Genomic DNA, 23,767 nt, shown 5'->3' on the forward strand with positions numbered 1-23,767 from the left:
TAACAGTGGAATCTATATTACTATTTTCTGGTACGATTTATAAAAGGTTTGTGAGAACCTTATCATAATATTAATAAAGAGGCAACTTTGTTCTCAAATATAGTAATGCATGGGCCCCATAGACAAGGATTTTTTTAGCAATGATCTTGTCCGCCCACCAGTCTGAAGTTTTCATTTTCATTAATGCCATCTGAAGCTGACAATGCAAAGATAAAAAAATGTTTGTAAAATAATGTGATTATATTAAAGTAATACAGAATATAAACAACAAAGGTATTTATTCATATTTGATACAAGTTTATTGTACATACAGATGTGATGTTAAATACCTCAATAACTATTATTTTAATAGAAGTACATAATATATAGGAAAATACCTCCATATAAATCCTAATAATTAAAAATACAAGTAAATTACGTCATTCAAAATGGCACTGTGGTGTACATTCTCGCAAAATGTAAAAAAATCATAGTCACTCCGTATAAAATAGGGCACTGAGTTATATACATACAACTGACATTTTAAGAACAATTATGATTAAGTACACTTATAAATGGAATCACAGCAATATATGCAAGAAACTATAGGCTTATTTATTTTCGTAAAGCTTCGTCTTGACTTGTAAGGTAACATTTTTAAAAATGTTAGGTATACAACTATTATTTTGGACACTGAAAAAATACAGAATGAGGTAGGTTAGATCATTGTAATTTTATGTCCGGCCTAACACTCATAAATACATATTAGATAAACTGCACGTTCATTTATAGGCACATTTAGCGCCGGTTAGGAACAAATCAATAAACAAATTAGAAAGGGCAAGAGGACTAAAAGATATAGGTACGCCATTTCTCGAAATCGTTGAAAGACCTTTTCTAGATACCATTATTTAATTCTCACAGTCGATCTCACGTATTAAATTTCTTAAATTAAGCTTTGTGTGGACGTACCTTTATTGAGGAATATAAGGCGCTACAAATAAAATGCACACTTGTTAAAGATTTTTATGTTACGAATACCCAGTGTACCGTGTTGCCCGACGATAAAGTAAAACAAATAATATTATTTAGAATTTATATTGTAAATAAATGAGAAGACGAAGGACTATGATTTCTTATTTACAAATAAAACACTACAATAATCCACAGCCACAGTCGTAGCACTTAATCTAAGAGGGTTTGATAATTAACTACATTCCTGTTCTAGAAACAAAAAAACAAAGTACAGACAATGGGTAGGTAGTTGTCTATTTGGAACTTTTTCTTCATAGTAACAATTAGGCATAATGTTATACAAATGTGTTAAATTAAACAAAATATCTAAGATATTATTAACGCCTAGGTACATACTCGCCTATAGAATCCAGTATCACTTCATACAATAAGGCACAGACATCGATAACAACTAAAGTTGAATATCCTACTAATGTTACGGTTATCACTAACAGTCGTACCATACCGCACACTGATATGCTAAACATACTTAAATTATTATTAACAAAATAGTCTGATATTAAGCACTAATATGGACAAGGGTACATAAAATTCCTATAAGAATAGTAATCTATGCAGGTAATATACCTATTCAGTAGCCTATGTGTAGCACCACACATTGATAAAATCAACGTAACTTAACGTTACAAGTTGTAAATTCAATATATCTACCTACATCTGATTTATAAGTCCAATCCAATTGTAACTGAAACCTAAACTAGTCACAATAACTAAGGCTCTGTGAAGGTACATACCTATTTCCAATATGCGTACAAAAAACATTGAAATTGAGACTGCAGAGTAACATAAAATTTGCAGTCATTAAAAACTCCGCGATAATTAAATCGATTGCGTGCTACGTTTTAACTTACATTACTTATGTTTTAGAAACAAATCGTGTCTGCACCTACGATTTTAATTTCCATAGGTTTCTACGGGGAGCCTAATATTTCGAGTCATTGTACTTTATTCACTAATTCTATTTAAATGCAATACTCCGACTTAACTGAGCCATTTTAAACAATAGACGCCTATGGTTTGCAGTAAGTCAAATAGATATTGGCTTACCTTCTACGGGGAATGTAATTAAAATATAATTTTAGTGATATAGGCAGTAAATCTCCACCAATTTTTGGGCAGCGTGGTGGAGCATGGAAAGCAGAGGAAACTTGTATTTAGCATTGGTTTACTGGTTACCCAGCAGGAAGTCACGATTTGGAAGAGCAAAAGAGGCATTCACACAAGCATTTCTTAACGATTTAAACATTTGTTTACTAAAACTTATTAAGAAATGTTTACCGGATTATACTCCATTTAATTTGACTGAACTTAAGTACTTTAAATAAACACACTTATAGCAAATTAAAACATATTCAACATTATAATTAGTATATATGACGGCGTTTAGTGATAATATTAAATATAAATCGATCAAATTTGTTCACAAAGCATGTCGCTGTTTTTAAATCATGTTACAAAATACATTATTTTTTTTAGATATTCCTTGTTACATTCAATAAAATGTATGATTGTATAATTGGCAGTTTAGAGCCTATTACAATTTACGATATAAAATATATGTACCTATCTAACAATAAGTATATTTTATCGATAAATGTAAAATCCACATTTAAAATCTATTTTGTACGTAATATTGTGTAAAATTCGCCACATCAGATTCAGTAATTTAGTTTTAATTCCTACATTCTATAATAATTACCTTTAATAGATAATGATAAAACTATTAAGTAAAATATGAAACATAAAGCAATGCTGACTACCGACCAACGAATTGTTTTAAACGTCATAAAACTGACACTTATAAACTAATTACCGCTGCTGTTAACTTGTACAACATAATATATTCAGCCTGATAGTACGTACTTATTTTAATGCAACAATAACATTGCGAGTTCTTCGCTGGCTAACTTGCCAAACAATGTAGAGTACCCATGTAAACGAATTCGTTTCTACTATGCCAGTATCTAAATGTTGCATTAAAGTTGATGACTCATCATTATATAAATTATGAGACTCAGAAAAACTAGAACATTTACTAAGCATCGAGACCTAGACATAACATAAGAGTTACATTTGGTACTTTAGTACTTAAAAACATTCGACCTTTTCATGACACACGAGTAGGCAAGAATAGGACCTAATTTTATATTACTATACAGGCTGTTTAACTAAGTTTTGACTTCTACCAAATATGCGAGCACAGATATATCTTAAGTTATACACCATTCATTCAACAGAGTGATTCGACAGCCATTCGAATTTCTGCAAGTTTGGAAACCCTGTAGGTATTGTACTCCTTGGCGAGTCTTTCTTAATTTCTTCAAGGCAGTTTATTAATAGTTCACGCTTTCTGCGAATTCGTTAGCTTGTTTCGCGTCTTCTCCCATCGGCTGATGTAATCCACAGGGTAGCACATGACCGCGGAGAACAGAATAAACGCGCCAGATACATAGAACGATACGTCGTACCCGTCAGTCAAATCGTAGAGTGCACCTGAAACAATGATTAGCATTTTATAAGTAACTCGAAAAACTAGCAGTGATATCCTAGTGATTGTGACTCGATCTCTCGATCAAATCAGACGTGCCTGGGCGTCTGATTTTTCAAAGTTAGGTGCGTATTAGAAATTTATTACTACTTGCTTTAACGGCGAAGGAAAACATCATAAGTAGTACGGGTGGCATACTCAAAAGATCTTCATACAAAAATAAGTTCTTAAAGGTATGTGAAGTTTACCAATACGCACTTAGCCAGTGCTGTGGTTTATAATCTAATCGTTATCATTATGAGAGGAGACCCGTGCCCAGACGGACAGCAAAGAATTGACGATGACGACAAAAATCAAATATTATTTAGAATAGGCGGCAGTCACCATTTACCATGAACTGAAAACCATGATCGTTTGTTACTTATGTTTACTGTTTTTAATTTATATATTACAATTCCAATACACTTACCAGAAATAGGAGCACTAAGTACAGCTCCAAGGCCTTGGAAGAGAAGGAATAGACCAAAACTATTCGTCAACTGTTCAAGACCGATGTACTCCACCACCAAGATGGACCGCAACGACGCGAAACACGCTGAAAATATAAATGACGGTATAAAAATCAGCTATAATATAAAATTGTCTATTAGTTACAATATATCTACAAATACGACATTGAAATAATAATTAATTAAGCTAAAATAAATTCAACTATATAGGTATTAGGTTCTAATAAAAAACTTATATATACAATGACTTAATAAATTGTCTCATATTGATAACAGCGAATCCTTTGTGTTATGGACTATTTAGAATGTTTATGTGACTGATTGTAAGGACTCGGTGGATAAGACGGACATGCTTGAAGACAAATGCGTACCTAAATGATACGCCCTAGAACTGATCATAACGATATTAAGTCCATGCATTACGGGCGCCGCTACACAAAAGAAAAACAATTGTGTGTTAAACCCTTATTACTCCTAAATCCGTTTTTAGACGTTATATTATTAATAAAATATTAAAAATTATAAACTCACCGACAGCAAGTCCAAATATCGCGGTGTATCCAAATTGGTACGTTAGGTTATAACTGAGACCGCTGAAGATTGTCGCGATGCCACCAGCGGACAGAGCAATATTGTTGAGCCACAGGGGAGAGACCTTCGGCATGGACGAAACGAGTCCACATGCGATTCTTCCAACAATATTAAAAATTCCAATTGAAGATATCAACCACACAGCGGTTGTACTGTCTACGCCATGGATCATCGCTCGTTTCTCCATATAATAATATGGAGTGAAAAATCCTAACATGGTAAAGAACCCGCTCACAGCCAGGATGTTGAAGGTCGGTGATCGGAAGAGACTCACATCCAACATAGTGGCTAATGCTCGTTTAACAGCTTCGGGACAAAGGCGGCACTTGCCAGAGGTCTCTTCTTGCGCATCTTCTTGAGTGGGGACATGTGTAACGGCCATGTGATAACCGAGGGATGTTCTAGAAGTGTATTGAGGCAACCTAGCTAAACTTCCACCGAAGAAGATGTCGTCACGGTAAAAGGGCCTGGCTACAAGATCAGCGTGAGATCGTCGCGGCCGCGCTTCCCTTGGCACTACTTTGATGGATGAAGCGATGAGGGGTTCCGCATTATCGATGTTACTGTTAGAGTCTTCTTGTTCATCCTTTTCAGCGACTGGTACAGCAATGAATAGCGGTTTGTTCCCGAGATGATTCTTCAATGTGCCAGCGGTAGCAGAAGAACGCCTGCTCAGGTGTGAGTTACTTCCTTTAAAAACTTCTTCTGCAGTCGGATATCTTGTGTTGTTCGCTACTCCCATCCAAGTATGCGGGCTCACTTTATTCGTGAATCTCATTTCTGCCGGCATCGAAATTCCGGAGTCAAGTTTATTATGCAGTTTTAACATGGAGTTTAATTTCTCGACAGCTTCTTCGTGGCGACGTGAGTTGTCTTCCTCGTTTTGATCGGCGAGGGTAACTCGAACGGGCTTTATCGGCTTGAACATGGCGCCGAAGATTACACATAAAAGGATTAAACCTGAAAACAAAATGAAATATGAGTAAAATGGTCCATAGAGTGTGTGTGTATTTAATTAAATATTTTTTAATTTATTCCGGGAGAGACAATGGCAGCGTAATGTTAATTAGTAGTAAGAAGTTGCGGTCGAACAAAGCATTTTTTTCATGTAATACAAAGTTCATCGTTAAGTTCATAACAAAGCTACTAGATTACAACAATTTTATCTTTCAGTTTGATTCACTATAAAAGTGTAGTTTTTAGTTTTTTATAATATAATTTATTTTTTATAAAAAACTAGGAGTATCGCTTACCCGCAAGAACCAGAAGTGTAGTGTCCCAAGAGTACTTATCGATAAGCATTTTTGTGACAGGCGCGAAGACAAATGTCCCCACTCCAGAACCACATAAGGACAAACCAGTAGCCAGAGCGCGCCATCTCTCGAAGTAGAATCCAACGGTCAATACTGATGAAGTGTATATCATACAGAGGCCGATACCTAGAAACAAAGAAAATGTATAAATCTATGGACGATAAACCATATAAATACTAATTATATTAATATAGATTTATTGAATCCGATATATTATACCTATCGTTAATATCGTTGTTGAAAGGTTAGCAATGAAAATTAATCTTCAAATTGATACATTTTACGTACTTGCTTGCTTTAAGTAGTGTCGTAGATGACAGAGTCCACTCACCAATAACTGGTTCGTTACTTATAAAAAATATATTTTTAGAGTTTGATGAAACGCGTGTACTTTGTGGTTCGACTCCGGCGGCACCACCGACACACCTATTTCTGCCTCATAACAGCAGTGTTAAACGCTGGTGTGTTCTGGTTTGAAGGGTGTGGTAAGGGAGACCAGCTTAGTCCTCAGGAGTAGCGGCGCATCTGTGGCCGACTTAAAATAGGAATATCTAATCCTATCTGGGGATTACAAATGTCCAGGGCGGCAGTAGCCACTTACCATCAGGTGGACTACATGTTCGTCTGCTATTCCTATATTATTAAAAAAAAATGTGAGCCGTGACGGGACGCAGATGGCAGATGGCAGATGTGAAACATCGACATTATTTTGTAAAAGTAATATGCAGAAAAGAACATATTGTGATAGGAACTAAATATGTCATAATGATAAAATAAAATATTACGATTTTTTTCCAGATAACGATGACTATTTATTGAATTCGATTGCGCATGGCGTACACACTACTGCATATAGACTGTATATATATACCATCGTATAGCGTGGTAGCGTACGGCATGCGTCGCCACGCCAGAAATCGGTTTTACGTGCGGCTATAGATGTTTCACATCAAAAAAACTTACCGCCAATGACTCCATAAACTATGTAAAGATATATAACACTTGTAGCGTAGTAGCTGAGGGCAAACGCAACGCTCGATATGACACAACCCAAAATGGTCACCACACGGAAACCGTACCTGTAATCAAATAAAATGCTGTTTAGTTATGTTTTAAACGGACTCATTCAACAAAAATATTTTTGAACTAATTTAGCGAATACTACTGTATATGTATAGTGTAATATGTCACATTCATATATACCTACACATATAACGCGGAAAATTACAAATAGTTCTAGAGGTATATGTTAGGCATTTATGGGGTTCCTATATTATTAATATAAGGTAATGAATGACAGTAAGTTGGCATCTGATAGCAACGTATTTGTGATCAATTTAAGATAGGAGTAAGTAGATACTATCCTATTCAAAATAAATAGATGTCTATTGGCGGAAGAGACCACTTAACATCAAGTGGATGCAGCTTTACTATTTTAAATGCGTAACTGAATTTAAAATTCTTAGGTTTAAGAACATCCTCCTCCTCGCGTCGTATTTCCCATTACTGAGGGTCGTGATCCCCCCGTGATGGAGTCATTTTTCTATGGATGATGTCACGCCATCTACGCCTATCCTTTGCTACGTGAAGAGCCTCGTGCAGGTTCGTGTCGAGTGTCGCACGGATTTGGTCCGACCATCTTATTGGACTACAGCCTCTCGGTCGCTTACCGTCCACCTTGCCAATAACCGTTAGTTGTTCCAGGTTGTTTCCGTCTTTCCTTGCAATGTGACCAAAGAACTCCAGTACTCTTCGTAGACATATAGAAGAGAGTCTGGTATGCACATTGAGCTCTCGAAGGATGGAGTTGTTGGTGCGGAATGCAGTCCAGGGAATATGCAACATTTTCTTCCAGCACCACATTTCGAAAGCGTCAATGCGATCTCGGTCGGCCTTCTTTAGGTTTAAGAACATAAGTATTAGGAAAGCAATGGTTTCTTACTTGTTCGCTAAAGCTGAGACGAAGGGTCCAGCCAAAAGGTAGAATCCAGATAGTAGCGAGTTTACAGGCGCCACTACACTCCCCGTGACCTGTTGAACAAAGGGGTAAATTGATTTCAATATTTTAATGAAGATAAATTATAGAAACTTTAGACATACTATTACTCATATTATACTTAGCATAGTTCCAAACATAGTTAAATATTAATAATTGGTCTCTGCTACGCTTGTTATGTATGGTTTAGAACTTCCATTTCTGTCGATTAGAATCATCATTATCATCAACTCATTATCGTCCCACTGCTGGACACGGGTTTCCTCTCATAATGAGACAGACTAGGCCATAGTCCACAACGCCGTCCAAGTGCGTATTGGTAGACGTCACATACATTTGAGATTTTTTTATATAAATCTCTCAGATATGCAGGTTTCCTCACGATGTTTTCCGTCACCGATTAAGCAAGTAATTAATTTCTAATAGGGACAAAGTTTTGCAAAAATCAGAGAGTGTGCCTGGGATTTGAACCTCGCACACCTCGAACGAGAGGCCAAGTATCTTAACCACAAGACTATCACTGCTCACACGATTAGAATATTATGCTAGAAATATGTACAAATTAAATGCGATTCACCGTCTCCATTCCATTGCATTTTTGTTTGTTTTTTTGTTCTTCGGAACATATTACAATAAACACAGAAGTAGATACGTTACCTTTTTTAAGGATACTGAATGTTACCACTCGCTGTACGCTTATGAATTAGACTTGGAAACATACAATTATTTGAAAATGATTTAAGTACAGTCAATGTATTCAATATAAGTATTCAAAATATGTTACCAGTCACCTTGACAAAAATAAATACTTATCATGAATAAATTCCTGCAATACCTACGTAAGTATTTTAAATTAATCCAATTTCACATTTATTTGTCTTGAATTAATCTGATTTTGTTTTGACCTCTGCATAATATAGTTAAGACTATAATTTGCGAAAGTAAACCTTTGTATTTTACTATTTAACGTTTTGATTTAAAGGTTCTTTATATTGTAGAGGTTCTAGAAGGTAAATCACAATCTGCCCACAGGTCGTTCTTGGTTGAGACCTAAATGTCAAAATCATGCTTCCTTATTGTTGTTCTTAACACACACGGAAACACGGATGATACAATCTATAGATATATTATACTCTCCAGTCTATACATCTCTTATAGTTATATTTTTGTCGTAGTCCACATATTTTAGGATAAAATTTATTTTCAGTACTCCCTGTAAGTTGCTCTATTTATGATAATGATGCGTCTAAAAAAATCAGTTCATGTTCACTTATGAAAGTAATGTGAATACTGTATGTCTGTCTCTGTCCCTATTTATTTTTTTATAATTATTTAATCTCATATAAAAATATGTAACAAATTAACAATTATTTAGTGACTTTTTATAAATGAAATGATTCAATTTATGTTTTGCATGTACCTATCTATAGAAAGTCAGAAATAGGTACAATATTTTTTTATATGTTTTAATAACTACATAATATTACAAAGAAGCATTAAAAGCTTAGACATTAGTAGTTAAATCGCAATTACAGTCGCACACATCAATTGATAATAAATAATTATTCCTAGATTATTATTCATTATGAGACGTTTATCGCTCAGGAAATAATACGGATTAGTTAAACATCAAGACAAAAACTCAGTAACATGGAAGTGACACTTCCCAGATGCAAACATTTCCGTTTTGAAACCTCTCATGTAACCTAGTAGCCTTGATATGTGACAGTAGTGTGAATGTCCGTACGCCGCTATTCATTCTTTGGTTAATTAAAGGCATATTAGGAACGCATTTTAGTGTTGATAAAACATTGAGTATTGGTTAAGGCGTCCTCAGTGCGTCGTAAGTAATAAGCAGCGAGTTCTGCGATTTTGTCATTAATGAAGAAATGCTACTACTTTGACTTAAAACTTAGTTTTATTGCAGGTAGATATGTAATTACATAAACTCGACTCTGTGAGGCACTGAAATGACACCTTTCGGCAAATGACTTTAGTTATAGGTAAATTATTTCGAATCAATTTACAATGACAATGGGGGATTGTCCTCAAACTCATTTCAACTATATATAGACATTAATGCGTTTTTCAATATCGAGTGCAAAGTATTATTTGTAGTATTACTACGTCTACTTTTACTTTTAAAACTACGTTTACCTAGACATAAGATAGTGTGAACGAGACCTAACACCTAACCCTAGCATATGCACGGCGCCACCGATGCTTACGGAAGCGTGCGACGTTCACGCCTCGCCGCCTATGAATTGGATACGTGTGTTTGTGGCCAATTTATTCTGTGAAAACACAAGCTGTGCGCATAAAAAGCTATGGATGACGCACATTCTGCCGGCGAGGCCCCTGTTTGCCGCGTTTTTATAATTATTATGTTTACATCAAAATGTACGTGGAACAATGTATCTACAATAGTTTTAGTGTTATCCATAAAATCATCAATTCATTAAATGGTAAATAATACATAAGTATTATTTACCATTTAATGAAGATTTATTGTAACAGAATATGCGTATTTAGAATGTAGAGGTCTCCATGATTCTAGACTCCTATATTATGTTTTTTTGCTCTATTGATTGAAGTGCGTTTGTAATTTACCGAAAGTTGTGCTTCAAGTCGATCAGTAGGTACATACTACAGATATTAAGTAGCGGTAGAGCCAGTATGGTTCGACCGGTGAGGTATTACCGCCACATGCATTTTCAGCGTTAAGCAGTTCTGCATTTCGGTGGATGAATTTGAATTTACGTATGAAGCGACCATCTTAGACATGACGACATCAGGAGTAGCAAAGATTACAGATGTCTATATGCGGCAGAGACCACTTAGCATCAGGTGGACTGCATGCTCGTTTGGTACTCCAATATTACAATAAAAGTTAGGTTTTCATTGAATTTCATCGTGTCAACAGTACCCCTTCCATGAGTTTCTACGTTTCGACAAATATGACTGTATTGGTATTTGTTTACGTATTTACCCATACAATTTCCAATCAGCGCCCCTAGTGGATTGTGTCAGAACTAGGAAATCGTATCGGTCAATACGTAAACAAATACCAAAACAGTCATATTTGTCAAAACGTAAAAACTCATGGTAAGGGTACAGTATCTATTACTTACTACTGGCAATCAGCGCATTGTAGCCACGTAGAAACGCGTGTACCGTAATAGTTAACTTGCAATGTCTAGACGCACATTACTTAACTTACTGTGAGAAGGTTGCAAGAAGTTGAAAAAGTCTAATGAATTTAGAACCTTATTCAACGCAGTAGGGTACAGTTTAGCGTCATTACTACTAGCATTTTTACCTCTCCACGGCGCATTGTAGTGAAGCCTGCATGGTTGTTCCTATTTACTTTGACCATGATGCATACGGTGGCCTCTCGTTAGGTCATTCGCGGACTATTGGCATAACGGGATCTTAACTAGTCAAGTTACAAGTACTGCATAAACAACCAAACGATTACCATTCGAAGTACACCAACAATCATCGATTATTAACAAATTGTAAAATAATATATGTTTGTAAACTTGTTCTATCATAGACTTAAGGCTGATTCTAAGTTATATTTTTATTTTTTTATGACATGAAACTAGCAAACGAGCAGCAGTCCACTTGATGGAAAATGGCTACTGCCCCTCATGGACATCTGTAGTCGACCACAGATTAATTTAGATTCCTACCTGAGGTTGGCCAAGGTGGAAATCCTTTTATAAGCTTTTACCACACCCTTCAATACGGAACAAAGCGTTGCGTATCACTGCTACTGGTGTTGTTAGGTAGAAATAGTGTCTTCGGCGGTGGTGCCTTCGGAGTCGGAGTAGAGGGTTCTAAATAAATTATCTATTAATATATTCATATTAAGATTCTATTGTCTGATCTAAGTAATAAGGCTTTCAAAGGGGCTCAAACGTATGATTGATGAAAGCTACAAACAAGGCAGGTAGGTTATTGTTTGTTTGATTAAAGTTCATAGTTTACCGTTACTAAGACTTGCCCTTATTAAGCTATGGTAGAGTTGCTTGTTTACAAGTTCGCGACACGTGCTTCAAATAAAGGTGTGGTTAAAAATGTAGAGACATTTGTTGAAGGCTTACAAACATTGTTTACTGGTCATGCGATTGCATTCTTGACCTTGCACTGCCTTCAATAATAATAGTGCAATGCAAATCATGTTTATTTACTGATATCTCTCTGTTACCAGTTCGAGAGGTCTGTTTTGCATCTTTGTTTTGCTAACAACTTACAATAATATTTTTAATTGATTTTCATTGATTGCTTTATTTACGTATCGCAGTGTAATTACCTACCAACCAGATCCTATACGTACTATTTGCTAACCTACCTTATACGTAGATATCGCTAGTTATATCTGGTACGTATTTCCGTAAAAGTTTAACAGAACATTTACCTACAAGTCACCGAAAACTAAACAGTTTAAAACCGAATTAGGTTACGAGTAATTAAGGATGTAATGTTGGTTCATTAGCCGTCGACGATAAACCCCAGTCATTAGGCGCTAACAAAAATTTCTAGAACGTGAGTAACGCTTCAAAAATAAGTTCGAAGCTACTCGTATTACAAAACGTAACTCAGTAAGTAGGTTTGAAATATTTTTTGTTAGTTATCTGGCAATAGCCCAATAGTTGCGCTTTGTGACCGACAAAATGGGTTTATTTTTAACGCGACGCATTTATCTATTTGAGAGGTCAGTGCAGTCGGGATAAGATATAAATGCAATAAATTATATAATTCTTTTAATAGATAATTTAAGTACTTTAAGTAAAGTTATCGCACTGTTTTACAACAACATGTATTTATTTTTAAGTAGATTAAGAAGGTTATTTTCACTCGTCGTAACAGCTGGTATTGGTACATGGTCGTATTAATATTTTTATCATTTTTGGAACCTAGCAGTGTAGATGGCGATAAATTCATTTTTGAGTGCATAAGGTTTTGAGAATTTCATCTGTTTTGACACTAATACATCGAATTAATGTTATAAACGATTTCTGCACTTATATCCCACAGTAAAATTATTTAATTTACTATGTACACTCGTTATTAAATAAATTCGACTGCCCTATTTTTGCCTATCAAAAATTGAAATTTGACTATTTCTGCTTACTATTAGCGTTAGTAATAGGGCGTAAATGCTTACGTCAGAGGCAGACTTGGTATATTTTTGTTTTCTCATGAATTGAATTGTAAATCGTAGGCGACCGACATAACTTCATAAATTCATGTTCTACGACACGTGTTACTTTTAACTTTTTAAGTAATTTATAGCTTGTGTAAAATTTTCCACATTATATTTTTGCATAGTAAAAAGACTTAAGTATGTCTGAAAGTTCATTAATAGAAACTTATATTTATATAACTCTATCGTGTAAACCTACATGAAAAAGTATGCATATAGAACTTACTTAATTTAAGATAAATTACATTCAACATACTAAAGTTAAAAGATCCCGAAAAGATAAAAGTCGAAATCTTCAATATTTTTTCTAAATTAGTAAAAAATTACCCAAAAAATATATTGTACAAAAATAGAACAATTACAGAAGAAAACTGCAAAAAATCTAAACCAACCCGATATTATACCTGTCGATTAGCCGAGAATCTATGTCGATCATCTAGTAAAAACGATTCGATTCGTAACGATACCGATCGAAAATGCAATAATGGCGTCTCGGGGTCGATGCCGTACGTTGAACCCACATGGACTGTACTCCATGCACTTACAATCCGTGGAAACTTTTACTAAACTCACCGTATTCCGTATTAAACATGCGACATTCAAATTAAGCCCGTGCGACGGACTAGAGCGATTAAACTAACACCGTCACGGGTTGTGAACTCGTTGATTACTCTTGTACATAGATTTTTTCTAAATAATATATGACAGAAATGAGGTTATTTGTAAATTGTAGAACTCTTTGTTATTGGCACATATTTATTTTTATATTTTAACAGCAGGGCAAAGCTATCGTGATCTAGCATAAAGGGTAAGGCATATTAATATATAAGGAGCCCTTATTAAAATTTTTGCTTTACTATTATTATTTTATCCGTGTATAGACAATACTACTAGATACTAATAATAAGGGGTGTTTAACCATAAACTATATACATTTAATAGGGATGTGCTAAAATTTATAAAAGAATGTGGTACCTAACTTTGATCTTTTTATTGCAGACAGCCCGCAAACGAGTTTTTCGTTATATAATGGATAACTCGTTTAACATATAATATTGTTACGGAATATTCCAACATATCCCAAAACAGGTTTGCTGATAAACTATCAACGATGACATTGCAAGGGCAATGAATTAAAACCTGATTTTCGAAATATAGCACCTTCGTAATTCCAAAAGGCAAAACCACCACATTATGTAAATTAGGTGACAATCCGTCGATTTGGAAGATACTGCACAATTATAAAAAAAGAGTGAAGTAGCCGTTTTGATGCAGCAATAGGATGCCAGATAACGTTAATGCTAGAAAGTACCTAAATTTAATCAAAATGATGATATAAATTACAAAACTATTAATTTTAAATTTGTTGGAAAACCACACGTGGGTTCAGAATTTTTGTTTAGTGGGCTTGACCTAGCAGAGTTTGTTTTGTCACTTCAATGTTATAAAAAATAAATACGTACCTATATGGAAAATATATTTTATGCTTAGCACACCCTAATTTCATTTCGAACTAAGAAACTGACTAGCACAAAAACAATATGATTTAAAATTTAGATACCTATCCTGAAAGCCAATTACGTATTGGCCCAAATAAGGCGACCCTAAATTACGATCGTGGTATAATTCTAAACAGACATCTAAGTACCGCGGTGGGTGTAGTTAATTGACCAGCCTCCGCAGCCTCCAGACGTCAGACGCCTTTGAGAAATAATAAAATGAAACGCTCGATTTTATTAAGGCAAGAACTCGTGCCTGTAGGTAGAGCTATTGTTTAAAATACCTACACGAAATTGAATTAATACGTACATTGTAATTTCGGTCCGTACCAGACAATTTAAATGGAGACAATTAAAATCGTTGTGTCAAAATTCTGAAACTTGAAGCTTAGGACATTAATTACATATCTATATGTAATGTCAAAAATTATTTAAGTCTCCACACACAATAGTTTATCTCCTTTCCACACACGAAAGTCGACAATGTCGATGACACCACGACTATGAACCTGTTAAAACCGTACGTCTTTTAAATTATTTTTACTTGCTTTTCAATTGTACGTATTTTGCTTAATCATTTAATTTATTAACACTTTACTTTCTCTGAAAGAACCTGTCATAATAAAATTAAATATACCAATCGACAAACGGTAAAACGTAACTGTATTTAGTTTATAAATAAAAAATGCCTATGTATATAATTTGTAAAACAAAATTGAACGACGTAGATTGGACAAGGTCGCCGCCCACTAATAGAATGTCGAATAAAAGAATGAATGAAACAGACTGGTCAGTGAGAAGTGTCTCGAGCTGGCGTGAAGACCTTGGCCTTAACATTATGGTAATCGCAGATAGCCGACAACAATTGTTCAGAACGATTGTGGTTGCACTTTAATGACAAATGCGATCAAAACGTCACATTCTGACCAATCGCGCCAGCGGTCGTTGTTAATAAATATATCCAATCGTTTTCTTGCCAAAGATCGAATTATGACAATTATGGCCTGGTAGAAATTGACAAATTTCGATTTGATCGTTGGTAGATAAAAGTTACATAGATTGATTAATAATAATGGGATTGGGCATATGACCAAAGAGATCAAAAACAATCTTATATAGAGCATTGTCGAGATTTTTATATTAAAAAAATGTCGATTGACATTGACTCACTGAAATTTACGCTTGAAATATTATATTCCATAACAACATATTACCAATAGGTAGTTATAGCTCGTATTCGTACACTTTTCCTCCCCATTTCAAACCTATTCTTAGATAGTAGGTAGGTACTTTATACTTGATTCATTTTGGCTAAGGCCTAAGTATATATTTTTTAATTCAAGTACATTTACCAAAATTAACAAGTTGTATTGGAATTATGTTTTATATTGGATATTATTTTCCTGTTATTTAAATATATTTAGGTACAGTAAGTTATGGTTTTCCTTCAATTGTATTTACATTTTTCAATGACATTTCTTCGAATAATGAAACATTCTAATTTATTTAGTTTACATACAGACAATTAAATAGTACCTATAGTACCTACATTTGCAATAGTCGGAACTGGGGGCCTACCACCATCTTTTTAAAACCATCATAGTTCAGAAAGTTTTATTTCTTCCTTAAAACAGTAAAATATTCCGTCATACACAGTTGAACAAACTTAAACCCTTATTACTTTTTCGCTTGTCCATTGTATAAAACTAACTGAAATTGTCATATTTTGTTTAAAAAGTTAAATTTCCTGCAAAAAAAGTATAAGTATGATTAAAATAATATTGATTTAAGAGATGGTAGTAACCTCCCTGAATGCAACGCGTACCACGCCTTTTATAGGTACATTATTTAAAATACAGACAAATTAAGTAAGTAAGTACATAATTATCTCGTAATTACTGTGTACGTAGTTGTAATAAAAGCTTTTAGATAATAGTAATTTTATCAAAGACTTCAATTGTTATAGTTTACCTATACGTACACAAAAATATATTTAAATAACTAAGTGCTTTTTTTCTTTAATTTCAAGTAAACCAAAGTAGCAACTCAAGAGCTTACCAAAAAATACAAAAGAGCTCTGCCACTTTAAAAAACAACTATATGAAAAACAGCGATTATTCAAATAAAGATATCAAACGTGGTCAAATGTTATCATTTCGGAGCGGAGGCACGGTTATGACGCCGAGTCAGCGAGCATGCGTGTGCGGCGCGAGGGTGTGGTCTGTGTTTCACTAAAAATAGAATGCGCGCGCGATTGTCTTTGAGTCGACGATGTTATACGCAAAAAAGCTTTTAATTTACCTAGCTTTAATGTTTTGTCGATGTGGATAATAAAAGTGCGTAAACTTATTTGCTTACTGTCTCTAGCTAGACTCTCGGTATTACACTAAAATTACGCGAATATACATAGTAAAGTAATGTACGTGTTTTAATGGCCACGTAGATATACATATTTTGAAATATTTTATTTTTATATCGTAAGTCGTAACCAAAGATATGTTACGTTTTAATGTGATTTATTTTTCAGTTACAATTAAATCAAAGGTTTTTCATCTAGCAAAATGAAAAAAGGAAGAAGACATGAGTATCAATAACAATAATAATAATTTATTTACCTATTCAAGTAGCAAGGCAATAAGGCTATTATTTACAATAATAATTTTGTATAAAGTGATATACAGTGATTGACATATTGACAATCTACTCTCCGACCAATCATGTTCAGGGTGCTATGCAATAAATAATTTCATATATAATAACTACTTCTAAGATTTAAGATGAGTGATTATTATCAATTCCCGTAATTCGTTTAAACTGATTACACAATTTCATTCCACGTGGCGCCGATCCATTCAAGTTACAATGACACACACACGTGGTATTATAGGTGCTTTTATACCACAACCACATGTAAAGTATTAAACGTCTTTATTTTTATATGTTGATAGTACAGAACCGGTTCTTATAAAGTTAATTGATGCTTCAATTCTCTCTTCAATCAAGACGATAATACCTGGCCTTAAAGGTTAAGGACAAACATCAAAAACACAAAGAAAAGAAATATCAATACATTTGTTATATGATTAAAATAGCATGAACTAAAGCAGGATGAAAGGTTTTATATGAAAATTTGACAATCACCTCTCTATCTCATCTCTCATCTCATCCTCTCTATCATCATCATCATCAACCCATTAATCTCCCACTGCTGGGCACAGGTCTCCTCTCAGAATGAGAAGGATTAGGCCCTAGTCCATCGTGCTGGGCAAGTGCGAATTGGTAGACTTGACATTCCTTTGAAAACTTTTAAGATTTCTAAGGTATGCTGGTTTCCTCACGATATTTTTTTTCGCCGATTAAGCACGTGATAATTAACTTCTAATACGCTTGTCACTACATCACTTTGAAATATTAGAAGTGCGTACCTGGGATTTAAACCTCGGACCCCTCGATCAAGAGGCTGAGTTTCATAATCACTAGGCTATCATTGTCCACTATTATCTCTATAGTACCTACACTTATATTAAATCTCTTGTCTTTGAAGGTACCCCGAAGCTCGTATTAGATAAAAATACATACATGAAAATGATCTCCAATAGGCTTCAGCATCAATCCACTGCTGAAGATGATGCCGTCGACGATCATGTTGCACATGAAGGACGCGAACACCACCACCCATCCCCATCCCCCATCTGGCGGTACTGCCTGTGGAATAACATCAAATAATTAATTTTCTATTAGACTAATATATTTATTTATTGAAACAATCGATAGCACAATAAAGATAAAACAAAATACCTCTTTTCTTTGGTCAAGTCGGTTAAAAAAACACATGGAAATAGAACATAAAGGCGATAGAACTACGAGTAGTAAAACTAACTCATGTTATTCATAATAATCACACTTAACCAATTTTTGCCTGTAATTTAAATTTGTATGTAGTAAAAAGTATGGGGATGTACCAAAATAATCAAAATATCAAATAGAAAGTAATGTTCAATAAATTATAATAAAAAGTTACTTGAATGAAAGAGTTGCAGAGGTTAGTTTCTATTAGAAATTGGCAAGAATTTTATCATTGATTGACATTACGTGGCAGGTAGTCAATTACAGAGGGTGGATAAAAATCAAAACGTTGATATTGAACTAAATAAAAAATCGCACGTCGCCTGCCAATCTGTATAAATTACACTCGACCGAAAAACGTGTAAACATCGACTAGGTAACAGCAAAGATAACATCTCGCATTCAAGTCGAACTACACATTCTTCTAACTTACTTTCTTCGTCGACTTGTATTTCTGCCTTATAACAGCAGTGTTAAACGTTGCCGTAAGCTGATAAGCTGTTTACATGGAGGTATGAGAGAGTATAACGTATGCAAACTCAATTTTTTAAGGTAGCAACGCTTCTGTGTCTGACTTATATTAGAAAACGACGATAATCATAATTATCATATATTTAATTACAATTAAAAAAAACGCTTTCTACATTCAAAATTATCCTACTTCATATAATTTAATTAATAATAGTAGCCAGTTGTAGACAGTAGAGCAGAAACCGTGGATATAAAAAAAAAAATGCTTTCTACACTCACAGCCCCACACGAGGATTCCCTGTATCGTGGGTGCCATGGACACACACATATACAAATACTCCCACCCGGAAACAGAAATCTAAATCCATCATATAGATATCTGTCTGGCCGGGGATCGAACCCGGGAACCCTGTGCGCGTTAGACCGGTATGATGACCGCTCCGCCACACGGGTCGTCAATACGTCTTAGAAGTATTGTTTATATGTATATATAGCTATTTTACGGTAATACAATACAATAGAAATACTGTCATTAAGCTTTTTGTACTAATTTAATTGAAACTTATTATAAAGTTCATACGTAATATCTATTTTCTATCCAAAATTTCAGTTTCAATCCAAAATGTTAATTAAGAATCTAGCGAAAATCTTTATATAACTACTCGTAAGTACAATAACTAAAAACTGGGCTAATTAGTAAGTAATTATAACCTGTACAAGATAAATTTGTAAGTGGTTATAATTTAATTACCAGTAAAACTGTTTAATTATCATTTCATCATCTAACCACCACTGAAACTAGAATTATGTATGATTGTTTTACTATGATATCTTATAACAATGGATAGAAGTCTATCAGTTTATCACTATTGGGGGCAAGAAATATAATAATCGGCAGTATTTCTCAAGTACAGTTATTTGAAAATTATATAATATATAGCTAATATATAGATGGTAATAAAAATGTTATGAATTTGGTTTAGAAAATAGACAATACAGCATTATAAAATATACTCGTAAATAAGTCGTAAGTTGTAAATGCTGACAATTGAAAGCAACTTTATTATAATGGATATTGTAATTAAAAATGAGAATCGACATGGTTTCTAAGAAAAATGAGAAGTACACTGATATCGTAGGAAAACATAACTTAAGTACATCTGTATTGTTTTGGAAGTTATAGTCCGCGCCAAACTACTAGTCCGCTCTGAAGTTGTTGCGAGCAGGTGTAGTCATACAATTTGCTATGGCAACGCGATTCATTTCTATATTCAGAACGGACTAGCAGTTTAACGCGGACTATACTAAATTACCACTCTACAGACTCTTGGCCACTCGTATAGGAAGTTGTGAATATTTTAGATAGTAAAAATATTATACAGTCTTCCGATGTTACTGCGACTTGTATAATTATTTAAGAAGGTTATGCAGAACAAACAAAAACTTTTGAATCCATTTCCACTAATACAACGCTAATCCAACCATGGAATATGAAGGTACTCTACTGGTGAATTTCGCACACATCCTTAGCATACTTGGCTTTCTTGCACTTAGGAAAAGCGCTTTAAAAGAAATCTATATCGAATCTTCAATGAGAATAGAGTACGTTAAACTACAGAAAAATATCCTTGATTCACACAATACTGCTCTCCTGGAAGCTTATCTTAAAATGTATGTAACCCAGGAAAATGAGAAGATACTTAACGCAGTCCTCAAACTTCACATCGCCAGCGCCGTTGAGAGAACTTGGTGAAACAATCACAAATTCAGGCATACAGAAAGTAAATATAATTTATATGTGCATTTATTTGTAATTTTTGCTATTTTTTCAATGTTTACATTATTCTATCTTAATTCTTGAGCCTTGACACCATAGCTTGACACTTGTGATATATAGTTGAAATGTTTGTGTTTGAAACTTCACAGATAAACTGTAATTGGATATCATCTATTATTTCTGTTATGTGTTCTAGTATGCACTGTTGTTTGAATTTGTGTGTGTGTGTAGTGGTTAATATATTATTCTCTTAGGCTCTGCATAAAATTCTAACTGAAATTCTTACGTCCACATTGCATACTTTATGAACGTATTAATTTTTAATTATATTTAAATTGAAACGCCTTTAAACTTAATTGCTTGAATTAAGTACCTATTATTATTTACATTCTACATTGTACCAGCATAATGGAATAAACACGAGAATTCAGAGTTAGACGTGATTCGCGCTAAGCAATGGAACGCAAGGAAGATAGAAGCCATAGTCGTATTAATTCAAAAACCAAAAAATAACGTATTGAGTCTCAACAAAGTGGAATTTATGTATATTTGTAATATTAATGTATTCAATAAAGATGTCTATCTGATATAATACTTCATAATTTATTAACTTTTTTATCAATAACAATCATCAAGAAATTACAAGAAAGTAGGCTTCTTGACCTTGTCTAGAAGGTTACACATATGACATCACGCGACATCAGATATGTCTCGCTGTAATATACCAAGAATCACTCTGTCAAGACACTCAAGACCATGTGACTCATCAAGTTGTTACCAAGTGACCGGTGCTATCCCCATGCCGCAAGCAATTATAGTAATTGCCTAATATTAGGTTTCTTTCTATCACTCCTCCGTAATCGATTATTGATCACACACGTAACTTGTCACTATGTCACTATGCTGATCTGTTTTAGGATTTCTAACTCGGTTTCACTTAAATTTTGAATCTGGATACGTTTAAATTCTGGGTTTAACTCAGTCATCTTGGTACCCATATAGTGGAATCATTGTGTAAAGCTATGAAAGTTAAATGCAATAAATAATATTCTGAGTTGGAATAATACTCAACTACTAGACAAAGGTTTATTTAGTGCATATAGGGGTCCGTTACATTGTATCAAATTAGTTTTATGTTTTTAAATACATCAAAGTTATACCATTAAGCTAAGTTATAGCTATGTAAGCTATAGCTTCTGTATACATACGAGTAAAAACAACCACATTATCAATTAACTTTACGTGATAATTTAAGTTAGCAACATATAATGATGTAGGTTCCTAAAATCAGCATAGTCCAGCACAAAGCATCGGTTAAGATAACCGCTGCTTTGTGAACTATTTCCCTTCGTTTCTGCCATAATCTGTTCAAAGCCATCTTGATCGTCGGTCACAGCAGCAGAAATATCAAAGTCATAGCTATTTCCATTGACGCCACTGTAATAGTGGTTAATAAACAACCATTTATTAATTTCTCTACAAACAACCGAATCTTCTTGTGTTTTCTTTGCTTCTTCGCTTTTACAGTCATCTTATAACGTTTTAGGTTCTACAGGTTCTGAGTTATTTTCATCAATAGATTCGCTGGTTTTATTGTCTTTCGTTACTGTCTCGTCATGACAAGAGCCTGCTGTTCTTCCAACGGCGCTGGGGCATGTTTCAACACATATTATTTCATTTGCACAACAATACTTCTGCCAGTTGAAATTCCAGCCGACGTTGTCGAAGGTGCATAGAACGGTGTAGATGTGATAGCCGACTACCAAAACTATTACTGTGTTAACGCAGGTTGAAGCTACGGTCATATCCAATATCACGTTTTGGAGGAGGCATTTCGTCCTGTCCTATTTATGTATTTATTTTTGTTATTTCTATTTTTCAATCAGTCGTCCGTGTTGAACATTTTGAATGACGTTATGTCAAGTCAGTTAAACTTGTTTTAATAACGTGTAGGTTGCCATTAATATTTTAAAACCAGTCTTTACCATATCCATCCTAAAAGATTTTACCTTTGGGTCCTTTGAACCCACACAACGACAATTAAACAAACATTTCAACTACATCATGTATTATGTATACACAAAATACATGTGCATGTGTGCATACTATTTCGAATACACTGTACGTCACTCAAAATGAATCCATATGAGGTATATGCGTATTGAATCTAGCTTTAATTAGGTTTCTTTATAAAGGACATCCTCACTAATTCAGCTGAATTGTATTAGGTATCTATCATCTTTGTTTAACTGAGATCGCGTGTAATTTTGAACGCAATTAGCAGGTATATGCACAAAGAGTGTAATTAGGATAAGGATAATACACCGTTAATTAATATTTTTTATTCCTCTACAATCTACGTGGTAGTGTATTGTTCAACGATTAGCTAATTAAGAAGAATAAATTACATTTCATTAGAGTACTGATATAAATTTACATAAAATCCATTTCTACATTTTATTTATTCAGTCAATTTCAATTGGTAAAAAGTTCAAAGTATTTTAAATAATACGCATAAAGCTGTTAATTAAGACGCTTTAAAAAAATCGCTTGCATAGACAAATTAATCAATGACATTTATAATGCATGCCATATAGTTTCTGGTATTTATAAGTCAAACAGATCTTATGTACCTAATGCCAGGCCTTCGAATATTATTTACGAACTAACCGCATACTGTAACTACTTCAACTTAAAAGTATATAAAGTATATTTTGGGTCTGTAGTGTAGGTTATTGCACGTAAAACAACTAAAAATATTTTTCTCTAATCTCTTCGAAAACTCAGAGGTGCTTACGAATCCAGCAGAATTTAGCTGGCTAAATTCATATTTCGAGAATTCGGAGTCCAAATATAAAACCGCCACGTTATCATTACTATTACGATTTACTTCATATACATACCAATGCTGCCTCTGGCTCAGAGTCATCAGTGGGGGAGTCACTGCGACCCAGCCCGCTCTCGTCGGAGGACGGGGTCTCGAAAGGCCGCTCATCTGTAGCTACGCGTTGGACCATCTTGTGATCTGAAAATAAAAAAACACATTTGGAA

General features: G+C 34.2%; 1 protein-coding gene across 1 annotated transcript in view; it reads right to left on the minus strand.

The window, feature by feature from the left end:
- Positions 1 to 261: 261 nt before the first annotated feature.
- LOC140744806 (monocarboxylate transporter 12) overlaps positions 262 to 23,767 on the minus strand; it is a 42,537-nt gene continuing 19,031 nt past the window's right edge. Inside the window, exons 2-9 of the mRNA XM_073076476.1 lie at positions 23,620 to 23,741; positions 18,202 to 18,327; positions 7,858 to 7,946; positions 6,879 to 6,994; positions 5,856 to 6,041; positions 4,543 to 5,562; positions 3,972 to 4,097; positions 262 to 3,507 (exon numbers count right to left, since the gene is read on the minus strand). Coding sequence (XP_072932577.1) covers positions 3,356 to 3,507; positions 3,972 to 4,097; positions 4,543 to 5,562; positions 5,856 to 6,041; positions 6,879 to 6,994; positions 7,858 to 7,946; positions 18,202 to 18,327; positions 23,620 to 23,733 — 1,929 coding nt within the window. The 5' untranslated portion in view covers positions 23,734 to 23,741 and the 3' untranslated portion in view covers positions 262 to 3,355. The remainder of the gene's footprint in view (positions 3,508 to 3,971; positions 4,098 to 4,542; positions 5,563 to 5,855; positions 6,042 to 6,878; positions 6,995 to 7,857; positions 7,947 to 18,201; positions 18,328 to 23,619; positions 23,742 to 23,767) is intronic.

This window comes from Epargyreus clarus, unplaced genomic scaffold (genome assembly GCF_041222505.1).
Source record: "Epargyreus clarus isolate Ecla_fem2 unplaced genomic scaffold, WU_Ecla_fem_2.2 ptg000009l, whole genome shotgun sequence".
NCBI classification, from domain to species: Eukaryota; Metazoa; Arthropoda; class Insecta; order Lepidoptera; family Hesperiidae; genus Epargyreus; species Epargyreus clarus.